This window comes from Malaclemys terrapin, chromosome 23, assembly GCF_027887155.1.
Source record: "Malaclemys terrapin pileata isolate rMalTer1 chromosome 23, rMalTer1.hap1, whole genome shotgun sequence".
Taxonomy (NCBI): domain Eukaryota; kingdom Metazoa; phylum Chordata; order Testudines; family Emydidae; genus Malaclemys; species Malaclemys terrapin.
This window is the reverse complement of record NC_071527.1, coordinates 2,330,009-2,345,903: the sequence shown is the minus strand read 5'-3', so window position 1 is coordinate 2,345,903 and position 15,895 is coordinate 2,330,009. Positions and strand designations below refer to the sequence as shown.

General features: G+C 54.6%; 1 protein-coding gene and 1 long non-coding RNA gene across 2 annotated transcripts; both read right to left on the bottom strand.

Moving 5' to 3' along the window:
* Positions 1 to 3,821: 3,821 nt before the first annotated feature.
* On the bottom strand, positions 3,822 to 9,340 carry ZC3H10 (zinc finger CCCH-type containing 10). The gene is given in 3 exon segments (XM_054012322.1): positions 3,822 to 6,614; positions 9,193 to 9,237; positions 9,239 to 9,340. Coding segments are annotated over 3 exon segments (1,377 nt in total). The 3' UTR covers positions 3,822 to 5,384.
* Positions 9,341 to 10,810: 1,470 nt separating this feature from the next.
* LOC128828026 (uncharacterized) lies at positions 10,811 to 13,249 on the bottom strand. The gene is made up of 3 exons (XR_008443151.1): positions 13,139 to 13,249; positions 12,574 to 12,596; positions 10,811 to 11,109 (listed from the first exon to the last, which is right to left on the bottom strand). It is a non-coding gene; the product is annotated as an uncharacterized LOC128828026 (long non-coding RNA).
* Between the last annotated feature and the right edge of the window lie 2,646 nt (positions 13,250 to 15,895).

Below are 15,895 nucleotides of genomic sequence, written 5' to 3'. Positions count from 1 at the left end.
TTTACTCACCAAGCTTCTCTGTGTAAACTAGATTTCCCAGAGCACTGTTCCTGCAGGCATCTGGGAGTCTGATTTCAGTTGGAGCATTGTGATTACCATACAGATTGTGTCCCAAACGGCTTGAGGATGTTTCTTTTAAACAGGCAAAAAAGGTTCACGGGGAAGGGGAGTACAGCTACTTTGCACTGCAATGAGCGGAGGGCTCATGAGGTGGTGCTATAAATCAGCTGTTCCAAGGAGCGGGTGAATACCCCAGTTGGCACGGAGTGTGGGGGGACACAAGGCCCTGCACCCCCGGCTTCCTGCGATTCACCATGACTCTCAGCCAGCCAGTAAAGCAGAAGGTTTATTTAGATGACAGGAACACAGTCCAAGACAGGTCTTGCAGGCACGGACAACAGGACCCCCTCAGTTAGGTCCATCTTGGGGTCCCAGGACACCCTAGCCCCCTTGGGAGGTCAGAGCCCCGTCTGCCTCCCAGCCATGTCACCAGCCAGCTCTGAACTCTCTCCCCAGCCTTTGTTAGTTTCCCGGCAAAGGTGTCACCTGGCCTCTGACCCCTTCCTGGGTTCTCATGATACATGCCCAGGTATTCTCCATCGGTCAGTCTCTCATCCCCCAATGTAGACTATCCTAGCCACACTCCCCTGTCAGCATTCACAGACCACAGTAAGAACAGTCCCCATTCGTCACACCCCAGTCTGGTGATTTGGGCTTTTCCACCCTCTGCTTCTCTAAAGTCACACAGCTTGCCAAATACTGGTCCACGAGTAGAACGCAGCAGTCCTAGCTCCCCACCCCTGGCTCTAACCACTTGGCAGCACTCCCTAAAGTTGGGAAACAGAACCCAGGTGTCCTGCTTTCCAATCCCTCGTTTTAACTGCTACAGTGCCAGGTGGCAAAGATAGAGCAGACTTTCTTTACAAAGCTTCCATCTAAGCCACCCTACAGCGCTAGGACAGAATGACGACATCTCCGTGCCCTCCATCTGAATGGCCGTGCTTTCCAAGGTGTTTCATAAAGAGCTAGACACGTCCGCGGCTGTCTGGCTCACGCTGAATATTACTCGTTGCTGAGAGCTCTAAGCGTCTCTTCTGCCAACAGGATAATTGCTGTTGCAGTTACGTGTGTGCATCGCTCGCCTCGAGCCTTCCCGGTTAAACAAAACCCCGTGGGTTTAAAGCCGTCTCTGATTGATTGAATACACCATGGCAGCTGAAAGTTCATCCCTTGGGCCTTGGCGATGGCTTACCAGGCTTCCAATCCAGTTGCTGGAACATAAATAACCCCCACGCTAGGGTAGGCCTGGTGCCAGCTGCCTGGAGCAGTGCCGTAGAAACAAAGGCCGGGGCTGGCGCATCAGAGCAGATGGCAGTGGGGGAAGGCAGGGGCTTTTGCTCCCCGTGCTATTACAGATAAGACCCTACCACAGCCTCACTTATTTCCAGAGCAACCCAGAACCTGAGCGTGAAGTGAGCACGCGCTCTTCCAGCGTATAGGCAGGAAGGGCAGGGATGCATTGCCAGGGGCAATGGTTTAAAGGCCTAAAGACAGGGACTCCAATGCTTAGACTTCCTGGAACCACACGTCGGAAGCTCAGGCAGATGCAATGAGCCCGTCAGGTGAGAGAAACTGATGGGGGGTGGCAGTGGGGAAGGTTACACAGTCAATTACACAGATCTTCCAGGCCCCCAGGTACAGCCTCTCAGGGTGACTGGCGCCTTGCGTTGGCTGCCTTTCAGCGGCAAAGGGCGTGTAGTTTGCTGGAAGCTTTGGGGCAGAACGGGGCTCTCTCTACGTACACGTTACTCTCACAACCACCGATCTGCAAAGAGCAGCGTCCAGCCAAGACGCCTTTTGCATACCTCCGCCATGCCCGGCTGATTCTAGCAGGGAGCTGCCCTGGCTGAGAGGGTGTCTTGTCCCTGTACACTCCAGGCAGATGTGGCAAGGGACAAAGTGTGCAGGGAACCAGGCTGCCAGCTGGAAACCCCACCACTGGGGGAAAGTCAGACAAGCAGCTCGCAAACACCACCGAAGTGAACAACCCTCACCAGTCTCTGAGCTCCCACCTGCATCAAACCAGCCCTAAGGGAGCCCATTTCCAAGGGGGGAGCATCGCTCCAGTGCTTTCAGTTACATAGACAGACTGAGCTCCTCGGATCTATTTCACTGAGCACCAAGAGGGGACTTGCTGAGTCTAAGTTCCTATATTTGGTAACGGGCTCTTCGGTCTAGCAGACAAAGGAATAACACAATCCAACAGCTGGGAGCTGACGCTAGACACATTCAGACTGGAAATCAAGTGTAAATTTGTAACTGGGAGGGTAATTAACCATCGGAACAATTCACCCAGGGTCCTGAGAGATCCTCCAGCCGTGGCAATGTCTAAAGCAAGATTGGATGGTTTTCTAGCTCTGCTCTAGGAATTAGTTTGGGTGAGTTCTCTGGCCTCTGTTACCGGGGGGGTCAGACTAGATAACCTCCATGGTTTGCTCTGGTCTTGGACTTTATTCACCTAGTGCCTAGCCTGTGAGAGGCCCTGACGGGCGATGACTGCAGGAGCGCAGCGCACTGAATGGCTCTGAAGCTCCAAGGAGCTGCCTCCATGTAAACAAGGAATGAGCCAGGGCTTTAATCCCTCACCCCCTGGCTGCAGCACAAAGCGAGACCAGATGGAGTCTCCCTGCTACAGCAGTGGTCTGAACCAACGATCTAACCCGGGGGGTAACAATGCAGAGCTGGGGCAAAAGGAAATTGTAACCGTGGGCCCTTTGCAGCAGCCGGGGTGGGCGGGCTGCAGACTAGCCATCACCTGTACAGTCTGGCCCCTGGAGAGCCCCTTTTCAAGCCCATTGCTGTCCGTGTACGAGGTCAGTGCTGCTGGAACAGAGCGCGAAGTGCCATCACTTCCAGGCACAAACAATCCCCCCCAACCAAGCACCGACTCTACCCACTGCACCTCTCTGGAGGAGCCCCCGAGGGTGCTAGGGCTGTCCCTGCGGAGAGCGGGAGTCGCTCTGGGAAGCTTTCACCAAGTCACTGGGGGGGTAACAGCCAGCCCTGAAGGGGAGCGAAGTTGAGGACAGCAGTAGCCATGACTCCCCGGGCCCTGCTCTACCTACCTGGGCAGGGAGGCAGCTGCTACATGCCGATCTCAGCGCCCCGCACATGGTGGAACAACTATCAGGGTTCCCCGCCGGCTCAGTCACTTGACCCAATCTTCCTACAAGCTTTCCCCACTTGCTGAAACCAAATCCTAGAGCCCGTGGGAAAGGGTCTTCAAATAGCGAAGATGCAGCACACTGCACAGACAAAATTGGAAAATGTTGGTTTCTCGGCGCCTAGATCAGAGAGGCTCTCCCAAGTGCAGGGGTGACAGGCCAGCCAGGATACCGTTCCACACTGCGACCGGACAGCACCCATCACATACTAAGAGGAGCCGTGGTCATGGGAGACTCAGCCCTGGGATGGGAGACTCCACGCAAGCTGCGAGAAGGGACTGGAGCAATCCAGTAGGGGGCGCGCTCCTGACTCCGCAAGGAACCGATGCACCAACATGGTGCTACCACGTAAAGCAGAGCTCCTGCTTTTGTTCAGCTACTAAAGATGCCCCGGCACATCCCCCGTGGAGCACTGATACATTTCACCCCAGAGGTGGCTGCATTTCAGTGGTGCCCACGTAGCCCTTACCGACATCTCAGTGGGGTTTATAGACATCCCAGCCCACCGTAAAGTGCTTGGATATGCTCAGATGAAAGGCAAACGTTCCATCAGGGGGCTAACCAGCGCTTTAAAGAGCGAGTGTCAACACCAGAATATATCCGTCGGGGGCTGTACGTTCTCCTTTAATAGCTGAAAACTTTACACTGCAGTCACAGAACTAAACCGCTAGACTTACAAAGTTCAGCGCTCGTAGAAAGAGCTCCGGCTGTAAAGCATTCTCCTCCTCTTTAAGTTCTCAAACCCAGACAGAACTACGCAAAACCTACTCTAGACCCCTGGTGAGCTTCGGTTTTAGAAACAAAAATACAGCATAGGAGGGAGGGAGGGAGGGAGGGGTCTCCTTGAACCAGGTTGCTTTGAGGACGTGTGAACGGGGGAACAGAGAAAGTGGCCGTAAGAGGCAGATGGAAGTCTCGGGGTGGGGAGGCTCAGGCACGGAAGTGGCTGGTGGATGGCGAAGGGCGTGAGGGGTGCTCAGGGCACGGGTGGATTTGCTTGCATTTGCCAGTGCCAACAGCTCCAGAGGGAACTGATGAGCGGGTCTGAGCACTCTGGAGGGTGCTCAGGGACCTGGCAGGATCGCTGCCCAACTCTGGTCTCCTTTCAGCGAGCTGCTCTGCCGCGGGAGGTGACCGGAGGAGCCCTGCCAATTCATAAAGCAACAGAGAGGAGTTTATTTCAACCCACGACCTCCAGCAGAAGGCAATCCCCACCCCATGAGCTGCGAGGCGAAGCGGGGTCAGACGCTATCACGTTTTAACTAGCGCCCCACGCCCGCGGCTGGGTTTACTTCCAACCCTGGGGTTTATGAGCAATTCAGCAACAACGTCTGCTGGAATTGGTGAACACCCCCCTCCGGGATTCAGATGGTCCTAGGAATGCGCCACCCTCTCCCTGGGGGGTGACTGGAACAGGGATGCTCTCAAGGCCACCGTAAAGACGGTTTCCTAGAGTCTAGGTTGTGTTGCCCCCTTTTAAAGCAACAGGGCTGAGTTTACACACAAGCCCAAATCCTATTTGGGATTTAACCATTTCATCACCAGGCAAAACTGCCCCAGGGCCATTCCCCCTAGGAGAGGCTGCCAGACAGACCCAGCCTTTCTGCCAGCTCTGGGGGAGGCGCTGTCCCCAGGATCTCGCTTCCCTGATACTCCCGGGCTTCCCTGGGCTCAGGCAGAATCCCTACTAGAGAGCAGCAAGTCAGGGGACCCAAGCTCCCACCCTACAGCCTCCAGTCTGGTGTGTCCTGTCAGTGAAATGATACTGCCATAGCCGGGCGATAGACTGAGTTCCTGAACTCGCAGGGCTACGGAGGGGCAGGTATTCGGGCAAAGATACAAGTGAGGGGCAAAGGCTCGGAGGTTACTGTACCCTTCGAATCATGTGGCATTAAAGCCCTTCATCCCTGAATTCTGCTGCCTTGTGGAAGACCACGTGTGTTGCTAGGGGTTAAGGGAAATCCAGGTCACTCGCCTGCAGGGTGGAAAGCCCATCCCCTAAAAGGCCTCTCCCGCAAGGGAGAGAGGTTTCCAAGGGTTTCCGTTCAATTCTCTCCCTTCTCGGTTCCAGTCTCCCCAAAGGACGGAGCCCTTCCGCCTGCCGGGGGCAGCTCCGAACAGCCCGGACCCATGGCGGTACGTGGGGCCCTTTGTGGGCGGTTAGTGTGGCATGGCTGTTATCCTCATGCTCTGCGACGCGATGGGGTATGTCACCATGGGCGTGGTGGCGTGGCTCATGGTGATACCTCCCAGCGGCTGTGCCATTGAAACTGCCACAGGCGCCACCGACACCGCCACGGGCGCCATGGAGACCGGAGGAGCCATGCCCTGGGCGATGGTCTGAGCCAGAGCAGCCGAGAGCGGGGTGATTTCGGGGTTCATGGGGGGCGCTGCGTTGGTGGGGGGTGCTGCCTGCGCTCCGGCCGGAGCCACCAAATCCTGTTGGGTGACGGGCCGTGGCTGAAGGGCCTGGCTGCTGAGCGTGGTGTGGGTCTGGGCGATGCTGTGGTTATAATTGGTGACAGTGCCCACCGTCGGGGCCAGGGTCTGCTCGGTGGCCGTGGCGGTGGAGCTGAGAGTCATGACTTTGGCCTGGTTCCGGAACTGGGCATTCTGCTCCAGCAGCACCTCGTTGGTCGCCAGCAGGTTGTTGACCTGCTTCTTGAGGTCCTCCACACGCTTGCGCAGCATGATGTTCTCCTCCTCCAGGAGCCGGTACTCCACCGTGCGCGGGCTGGTGAAGCTGTACTCGTAGGTTTCGAAGTGCAGCCCGTCCACCCGCCTGCGCTTCAGCACCGGGTCGTGGTCGTCGTAGCGGTCGGGGTCGTACATGACGTCGTAGGGGTCGTAGCGGCGCACGGTGGTGGCGATGCCGGGGTCCCGGGCTGCGATGACCCGGGCGTCGTACTCGTACTCCCGCTGCAAGTGCTGGAACTTGCATTTGGCTCCCCGCTGGCAGTCGCCCTTCAGGAAGTCCCTGCATATCGGCACCTCCTCCTTGCTGTTCGGCAGGTCCGCCGGGGACAGGCCCAGCCCAGCCGCCACCTTCTGGCGCAGGCGCAGGGGCAGCTCCCCCGTCTTCTTGTAATAGTCCTCGTCCTCCTTGGTGCCGTGGATGAAGCGGCAGTTGAGGCGCACGCACTCCTTGTTCTGGAAGTCGTGGCAGAAGATGAATTCGTTCTTGCGCACGCCCAGGTTGGTGACCTCGCTGATGTCGGGGTGCCGGAAGCGGCAGCGCTTGCCACGCTTGCAGACGTTGCGCAGGAAGTCGCGGCAGATGTCGTCGGAGTTGGCGCCCGCCTCGTCGCTGCTACTGCCATTGTTGTAGTTGTCGCGGTCGGGCATTTTTCCACCCACGCCCTCCCCTCCTGGTGGAGGGAGCTCGAGCAACTGCAAAAAAAGGAGGAGGTTGGGAGTGAGAAAACAAGGCGGACATGGGGGAAGTGGGGGATCCTCACTGAAACAGAGGAACTGTTCTGCTGTAGCTGGCAGGGAAATATCTGCCCTGAGGCATTACAGCAAGGTTCCGGCCTCTGCCGTGGTTCAGGTTAGGACCAGCTTTCAGGAGAACATTGGACTCTTAGTGCAGCAAAAGTTGCATGGCTACCCAGGCTCTTGAAATGTGCTGTGCCTCATGGGGATAGTGGGTAGGGTTAGCGAGCCACATTTGAAGCCATTTGACCAAGGGGTTCCTGAGATACAGGCCCCAGCCCCCCAAACAATCAGAACCCCTCAACTTGGAGAGAAGCCATCAACTGTTTTTTTGCACAGACCTTGTTATACTGGTTACAGCACGGGAGCCAGCTCGACACTCCGAACTTTGCCTGGACTGAGAACCAGCCACTGCATAGAAACCAAGAGGCTCAGACTCCTTCCGCTACAAACCAACATCCACAACTCTAGGGGTCCCAATGCATTTAACAGCCGACTGTCTTTTGACCCCAGCAGACCCTTCAACAGAGACGGCCTGTTCAAAAAGGCTCAGCGTTACCTGTAAGATCCAAAATCTTCAACGTCACCCCAGGCCGGATCACAGCTAGAGGAGCTGACTTGATTTGAGATCCAAGTCCTAATGAAATTAAAAAATAATCAAAACAAGCTAGTAGTCGCCGATTTTCTATTAGTCAAGTCCAAGGCGGATGGGGCCAATTTCACAGCTCTCTATCTGGCGTTAGACAGGATTAGGGCCCAAATCATAATCCCAACTCTACATATAAAATGATGGGGTCTAAATTAGCTGTTGCCACTCAAGAAAGAGATCTTGGAGTCATTGTGGATAGTTCTCTGAAACCATCCACTCAATGTGCAGCGGCAGTCAAAAAATCTAACAGAATGTTGGGAATCATTAAGAAAGGGATAGATAATAAGACAGAAAATATTGTATTTCCTCTATATAAATCCATGGTATGGCCACACCTTGAATACTGCATGCAGATGTGGTCACCCCATCTCAAAAAAAAGATATATTGGAATTGGAAAAGGTTCAGAAAAGGGCAACAAAAATGATTAGGGGTATGGAATGGCTGCCATACGAGGAGAGATTAATCAGACTGGGACTTTTCAGCTTGGAAAAGAGACGACTAAGGGGAGATATGATAGAGGTCTATAAAATCATGACTGGTGTGGAGAAAGTAAATAAGGAAGTGTTCTTTACTCTTTCTCATAACACAACGCACACTCAACCTGTGGAACTCCTTGCCAGAGGATGTTGTGAAGGCCAAGACTATAACAGGGTTCAAAAAAGAACTACCTAAATTCACGGAGGACAGGTCCATCAATGGCTATTAGCCAGGCTGGGCAGGGATGGTGTCCCTATGCTCTGTTTGCCAGAAGCTGGGAATGGGTGATGGGATGGATCACTTGATGATTCCCTGCTCTGTTCATCCCCTCTGGGGCCCCAGCCCTGGCCTCTGTTAGAAGAGAGGATACTGGGCTAGCTGGACCTTTGGTCTGACACAGTCTGGCCGTTCTTATGCTCTTAAATCAAGCTAGCAGCTACTTTTATTTTAACTCACACCCGCCCAGCAGGGTATGTGGAATCGCCTTGCTGCCACACAGCTTAGTGTCAGATACCCAGGTGTGTATCTTCACAGCACGTGAGGTACCGCAGCAGGTGAGAGATCTTGTCTGAACTCTGTATCCTGAATTGTAGACATCTGAAGGGTAGGGGAAGTCTGTCATCACATATGGTTACATCCAGAGGCAGAGAGTAAATTTTCTAGGGCAGGGCCATTGTGGCACGTACAGCAGCTGGCGCAATGGGGTTGGGATCAGGGCTCTCCGCGCTATGACAACACAAATAATAAATAACGTTCTACCTGGCTGACCGTGTAAATCAAGGCAGGAGAGCAAAAGCTGCTTATGCGGCCATCCAAAGGCATGCGAGGGAAAGCTAATAAACCCTCAGCCTTTTTGACTAGGCCTGGAAGGGACCTCCTGGGTCAGAGCCCAGCCCCCCGCTATGGTATCATCCGAGCCCATTCATAACGTTACTTCATGAAAACCTGAAGGAAGTGCCCCAGATTGTGACTGTGGCTAACTGGGCTCGCTGGGGAACCCGAGCTCACTTTACCAGAGCGGGTGGGAAAAGCCCTCTGCGTTTTAACCCCCCCAGGTAGAGTAAATCCGCCCCCGAGAGTCACTTCGGGAGAGCGCCACCAGGGCGGTGCGACCCACACGACTCCCCCGCCCCCCCCGGAGCCGGGGACAGCGGCGAGCGCCGGGCCGGGAACCCAGGCGTCCTGCGCCCCCAGCGCACCGACCGGGCCGGGGTTCGGGGGGGGGGGGCAGACCCTGGCCAGGCCCGAGGGCGGGGGGGGCGGGACTAGCGGTAACCCCCCCCCCCCCGCGGCTGGGGTCAGGGGACCGGCCCGGGGGCTCAGGGGAGAAGGCGGAGCCCGAGGGGGCTCGGGGGGCTGGTGGGACCCAGACCCGCCCGGGCCCCTGCTCGGGGCGGCCTCTCGCTCACCCGCTCTCCGGCCGCGTCCTCCTCCAGCCGCCACAAAGAGCGGCCCCCTTCCGCCCTCCAGCGGAACTACTCTATGGTCCTTCCGGCCGCCGGCCGGAAGCGGAGGCCTCCCGGCCTGCAGCGCGCGCGGCCCGTCGCGTGTTACCATAGCGACAAAGCCCTGCCGCCTAGGGTAGCGCCCCCGTAGCTTTAACTCCGGCGGGGAGACCCCGCCCTCTTAGAGGGCGGTGGGCGGGGCATGACATCACAGGGAACACCGGGTCGGCTCCAGCCAATAGCAGCACCATGGCACCCACACAGGTTGTCGTGGCTACCTGGGCCACAGCCCCTCGCCCTGAGGGACCCCCGCCCAACAGGGTCCTGCCCCACTGCCCCCTCCTGGGGCCCACGCAGGCAACCAGCTCACCCCCCCAGTCTCCCCCCCCAGACACACTGCCTTAACACCGAGCCTGTGGTGCAGCTGTTCCAGCTTAGGGGGGACACTGAACAGTTTGAGGTCACCTGGCCTTGCCCTTGATGGGGAGCATCTTAATCATAGCCCTGGGAAAGCCCCCCCACACACCTCCATCACAGCTGGGCAGCTTGCCAAAGACTCAAATCACACACCTGGGCATTGTGCCTAAGCTAAATTCTTTGGGACACAAGAAGAAAAAGGACCTGGTCTCTCCTGAGCTAAAGAGGGCCTCTCTTACAAAGCTAGGTAGTGGACTGTGCCAGCCATCATGACTAGCTGAGCTAGGAGGGGTTGCCAGAGGATTATCCCCCATCCAGGTTTCAGCGTTTATATTTTCAGCATATTCATGATTATAGCATTACCCCCTGGAAAAGAGGATAAAGCGCTCTTAAGTCTTCAGTGAAGGGTGCTATAAATTTGAGTTCATTTCCTTGAAGTTCCAATCAAGGGCAGGTAGCCTTTTGGGAAAGGAAGAGAGGGTCCTGTGGCACCTTTGAGACTAACAGAAGTATTGGGAGCATAAGCTTTCGTGGGTAAGAACCTCACTTCTTCAGATGCAAGACTGCTGGGAAAGGGATTACCCTTAATGCAAGCAGTTACACCATCCACATCTCAATACACCATCTACATCTTGTGCCACCCACTTCATCGGGGGAATGTAACTTGTGGATAAGCCTGACAATGCAGAAATGTAATGCTCTGCCACTTGTCAGACATTCTATCCATGCTCTCAGTACAAGAACCAACACTTTTATACTAGGAAGTCACTGTTCAGGGACCAGTGTGAACCCAGCACTGTTAATTCTGAAGGCTACACCTCCTGCATAAAAAAAATGTACCATGGTATATGTGCACATGCACTGTGCATCACACACTCATACAACTCACAACAGTGTTGCATTGTGGCCTGGACATCTGAACACTTTCCCCAGTCACATCTTCAGCAAAAGTGATTTCTAGATTCAGTGGATTCTTCTTCTCCTCAGCCAGGCCATGCAACTGTGTGTATAGGGAAAAGGCCCAGAAAGCCAGCGAGAAGAGGGCTGAATGATGCAGGTCAAGTAGCTTTAAAAGTCAAGTTAGATAACATGCCTAGAGATCACATTGAGATTCTGTTTTAAAATCAACTATTTAAAATGCAACATTAAGAAAAAACATGCTGAATTCCCAACCAAACCAGGTTCTCTTTATTGTATACCTGCTACATTCAACTACAAAGACCAGAACCAGTCCAGAACGTCAAAGCTCAGGGCTATCATCCATATGGATGAGATCTTCATTCTTAAGATGGAAAACTCTTCAAGACTCGTAGGAAAGCACTTCTGCAACACCAGGAAGTAGCTGTGTCTGGAGGTCTGTGTCCCAAGCTCCAACGTTTCTTTGCTCTGCTTTGCAGCCTCAGTAGCAACAGAGAAGACATCTACTTAGACCTCTGCCTCATCTTTCTCCTTTTGCGCTTCAGCCTGAGAAAGACAATTTTACCCCATCAGAAAAAGAAAATCAGCATGGTAACAAAGCTGTCAGACATTCCACAGCAGGCAGCCAACCTGCTTAAACGGACTTTGAATGAATCATTACCGGGCCAAACACCTTTTGTGCAAGAACAAGCATGTCCATAGTTTTGGACCAAAGTTACAATGTGCAGTTTTTAAAGAGAATGACAACCCCACAATGTCCGCCACCTAACTGCTGCCTTGTCCTAGTGCACGAGAACCCAAAGTGAAATGACCAGAAACCCATTTCATTGCCCACAGAAATGTGGCTAGAAGACCAACGAGGACAGTCCCTTCAGTAGAGAGGCTAGCTCTAGCACGAAGGACAGTTTGAAGTGGGGAAAGCAGAGGTCTAGACCTAAGCCTATTCCTGCTTGCCTTTCCAGAGTTTTAAACTGAAGTTTCAGACCTTATTTAAAAGTAGAGTAGAAAACTAAACCGCTAAATACAGTAACAAGCGCATGTTTACTCTGTTTGGAAAAGGAACTTTGCATCTTTGCTACAGTGTTTTAATGGCTTCTTTTAAACACATACAATCAGGAGAGACTCGTGTAAACCCAATGTACTAACTCCTGCAATAAGTTTGGCCCCACGTCATCCTTACCTGCCATGCCTAACAGAGCAGCTTGTTACACCAAAGCTGGAAAATGCCAGAGGACACAGGCAGTTTTAGCTCTGAGCTGGCCTGGCTGCTCTTACACACTAACACAGCACTGCCAGATGAGCTAAGAAATATTCACTGGAAATAAAATGGGTTTAGTTCTGCAGAGACACCCCCCCCCCCCCCCACACACACAAAAAGCAGTGTTTACAATGATGCAGTCAATTGCGAGGTTTAAAATGGCATACACCACAAAGCACTTCACATGCATCAAGGTTTCTCTCTCTTCAGTCCCCACCCTGAAGTAGCCTTATCACCATTTTACAGATGAGAAATGGAGGCACAAAACTTACTCAAGGTCATACATCCACATGTGCTGTAGAAACAGGAATTTACCCCAAATCCTACTACAGAACTTTACCCCCTACACCCTCCTGCTTGTCTTGTCAGTTTAGCCTGCAAACTCTTTGGGGGCAAGGCCAGGGTCTGACTGAGTATTTACAGCACCTAGCACAATGGGCTCCCAATTTCAGCTGAGGCCTCTAGACATGACGGAAATAAATGTATTTGAACGGTCATCAATTAGCCTGAGGGATGTGGGATGCAGTGCTAACATTAACACACACAACACGTTTTTCCCCACTCCCTATTTACCAAGTCTCACCAACCATCTTAGCCAGGCGCATTCCCACCTTCCTAGAGGGCCCAGCACAGAAGATGTAGCTTTTATAAAGACAAGTCATGCCAGCCATTGACATCTAGTAGCACCACCACCTGTGGGGCAAACATGGCAAGTCACCAGGCCAAACCAGACAAAACAAAAGCTCACGTACCTGCGCATACGTTTCTTTCGCCACTAGAGGAAAGAGGGGGAAACACAAGAGTCAGCAGCATATTAACAGGCGGCCAGCACGTGTCTCCAGGCCCCCCGTTACCCGCTGCACTGAGCGGACGGTGCCCGAGGGGAAATGAAGGCAACAAACCTCCCCCCCCACCCCCCGCGGATTTCTATGGGGCGCTACGTAACACTGGGGCCAGGCAGATCCGAACCCGCCTTCCCCATCGCCCCCTCTCCGGAGGGCGCCGCCCCCCCCCGATGCCCACCAAGTGGGGTGCCCAGGGGGTGCATCAGCTGGCAGCCCCGAGCCCAGCGCCCTGCCCCACGTGGGCGCAGGACGCCACAGGCCGGTGCCTCCCAGGCGCGTGGAGCGCGCGGTGCACGGGGCTTGGGGCGGGGGGACCCCCGCGAGCGCCGCGCAGTCACCCCCCCCTGCAAGGCCCCGCCCCCGGCCCCGGGGGGGGGGGGAGAGCGGCCCGAGGTCTAGGAACCCCCCCGCCCCATAACCCCGCTTCCTCCCGCCGGGCCCCAGCCCCACACCGGCCCCCGGCCCCACCCACCTTCGCTCTCATGGCGGCCCGGGCTCAGTGCCCGCGGATGGCGGCGGATGGCGGCGGGAGCCTCCGGCCTCCGACAAAATGGCGGCGACAACAACAGCCGAGAGAGAGCGGCCCGCGCCGCCCGCCCCCTTTTATAGGCCAGTTCCGGAAGCGGGTGGGCGGAGCGGTAGCGTCACGGGGGAGCCGCGCGCGCGCGCGCCTGCTCTTCGCGGAGCATGACGGGAGGGGTAGTTTCTCCCGCCCCCGGGGCAGCACGGGAGGTGTAGTTTTCTCCCTCCCGACCCGCCTCCATTTTGAATACAAATCCTCAGGGCTAAGCCCAGAGAGGGGGAGGGGTAAAGACCGCAACATCCAAGGGGGACGGGGCCCGGGGGGGGGGCGAGAGGGGAGGTGCAAGGCCCAATTTCCGCCCCCCCCCCGGGACACTTCTCCCCAGCACACAGTGCACGTGCCCAAGTGTTGGGTGTGCGACACCAAGGGCCCAACACGTGCAAGAGCACCCCCGCGTGTTAACACGAGAACGGCCGTTCGGCTCGAACTGGCTCAGACCAAGGGTCCATCGAGCCCAGTGCCCTGTCTGCCGACCGCGGCCAGTGCCAGGGGCCCCAGAGGGGATGAACAGAGCAGGGAATCACCAAGTGATCCATCCCCTGTTGCTCATTCACAGCTTCTGGCAAACAGAGGGTAGGGACACCATCCCTGCCCATCCTGGCTAGTAGCCATTGATGGACCTATCCTCCAGGGACTTATCTAGCTCTTTTTGAACGCTGTTATAGTCTTGGCCTTCACAAGATCCTCTGGCAAGGAGTTCCGCAGGTTGACTGTGCGTTGTGTGAAATACTTCCTTTTGTTTGTTTTAAACCCGCTGCCTTTTAATTTAATCGGGTGACCCCTAGTTCATGTGTTATGAGTAAATAACATTCCCTTATTTACTTTCTTCACACCAGTCATGATTGTAAAGACCTCTATCATATCCCCCGAGTCGTCTCTTTTCCAAGCGGAGAAGTCCCAGTTTTATTAATCTCTTCTCATACGGAAGCCATTCCATACCCCTAGTCATTTTTGTTGCCCCTTTCTGAACCTTTTCGACTATGTTTTTCGAGATGGGGCAACATCTGCACACAGTATTCAAGGTGTGGGCATCCCATGGATTTATATAGAGGCAAGATGATATTTTCTGTCTTATCTATCCCTTTCCTAATGATTCCCGGCATTCTGTTCGCTTTTTTGATAGCCACTGCAGTGACTCCAAGATCTCCTTCTTGAGTGGTAACAGCTCATTCAGACCCCATCATTTTATATGTAGAGTTGGGATGATGTTTTCCAATGTGCATTACTTTGCATTTATCATCACTGAATTTCATCTGCCACAAGCAAAGGGCGCCTATGTGCAGGTGCGGGGCACAGGGGCCCCCTCTCTGCCAATCCACAGCATTATTACAGCCTCAGCTACAGGGCCTGGCTCTCTAGCTCCCACTCCCCCAGCTCCCACATTTAGCCCTGCAGGCCCTAGTTTGGGCCCCCCAAATGGCTGCATTGTCTGTGTCAATAGAGTGAAATGGGAGGGGGCCAATGATCATGTTGGAGCTGGCCCTAACGTTCTCTCTCCGATCCCACGTTGCAGTGATCACAGCAACCAAACATGGCTTTCAGCTGCTCCCCCCCCAGCCTATTCACCGGATTTGGCTCCCCCAGACTTCTGCCTGTTCCCCACGTTGAAGGAAGACCTTAGTGGGAAGCATTTAAATGATAATAATGAGACGACCGCAGCAGTCAAGGGGTTTCTGAACAAGGATTCCGAGAAGCTGGGTGAAGCCAAAATGGACCAAGTGCACTGATGTCCAGGGAGATTATAGTGAAAAATAAACCACTGAATGCAATCTTCCCCCCGACCCCATCAGTCTAGAAACTTTCTGAGCCCGTCCTACAGGAGTGCCCCAAGAGGCCAGTTGGAGCAGCCTTCCTCTGACTTTCTAGGTACCTGCCATGAAGCCGGTGGGTGAGAACACACAACAGGCCAATGCTGGACCTCACCTTTGTAGATTTTCAGTATCAACACCTAGCGTAGCTGGAACAGCGGGAACGGTCAACAACTCCTGCCAATTCACCGCTTTGCCTAGCAAAAAGCAGCACCATTGACTTGGTTACATCTCACGCTATTTAAAAAGGCAAAACATGTCTACACCATTCCCCCCTCCCCATTCGCCCTCAAACACAGGACAGCATCGAAAACAGTGCCATGTCCTTCCATTTGTGAATCTCCAAGCCCTTTACAGACTGCCCTCGAACCTCCCAGCCACCCATGGAGATACATTAGACCTATTTTAGGAGTGGGGAAACAGACTTGCCCGACCCACATCAGAGCAAGGGAGAGCCAGGGATACACCCCACAACCCCCCGTCAAACTCAGGCCGGCCAATCCACTACCCGAGACATGGCAACAGCCGCTCCCTGAGGGCCACGCAGCAATACGGTGACAGTAGCGGAAGTAAGAACCTGTAGCTGCGTTGCACAGCTGTTCAGAGGCTCTTGTGCCACAGCTCACCCCCACTGATTGTGGAGCATTAGGATCAAGTAACTGCTGCCGCCAGATGGGGCTTGGAACAGACTTACAAGGCAGGTGAAGATCCCAGTGACCCTACTCAGATTGACCTCAGTGATATGCAGCGTAAAAATCCCCAGCATAGGGCCACTTACTTTCTCCACCCCCGCTTCTGTGGATGTTTTAACCTCGCACAGTGAATGGGACCCAGGGAC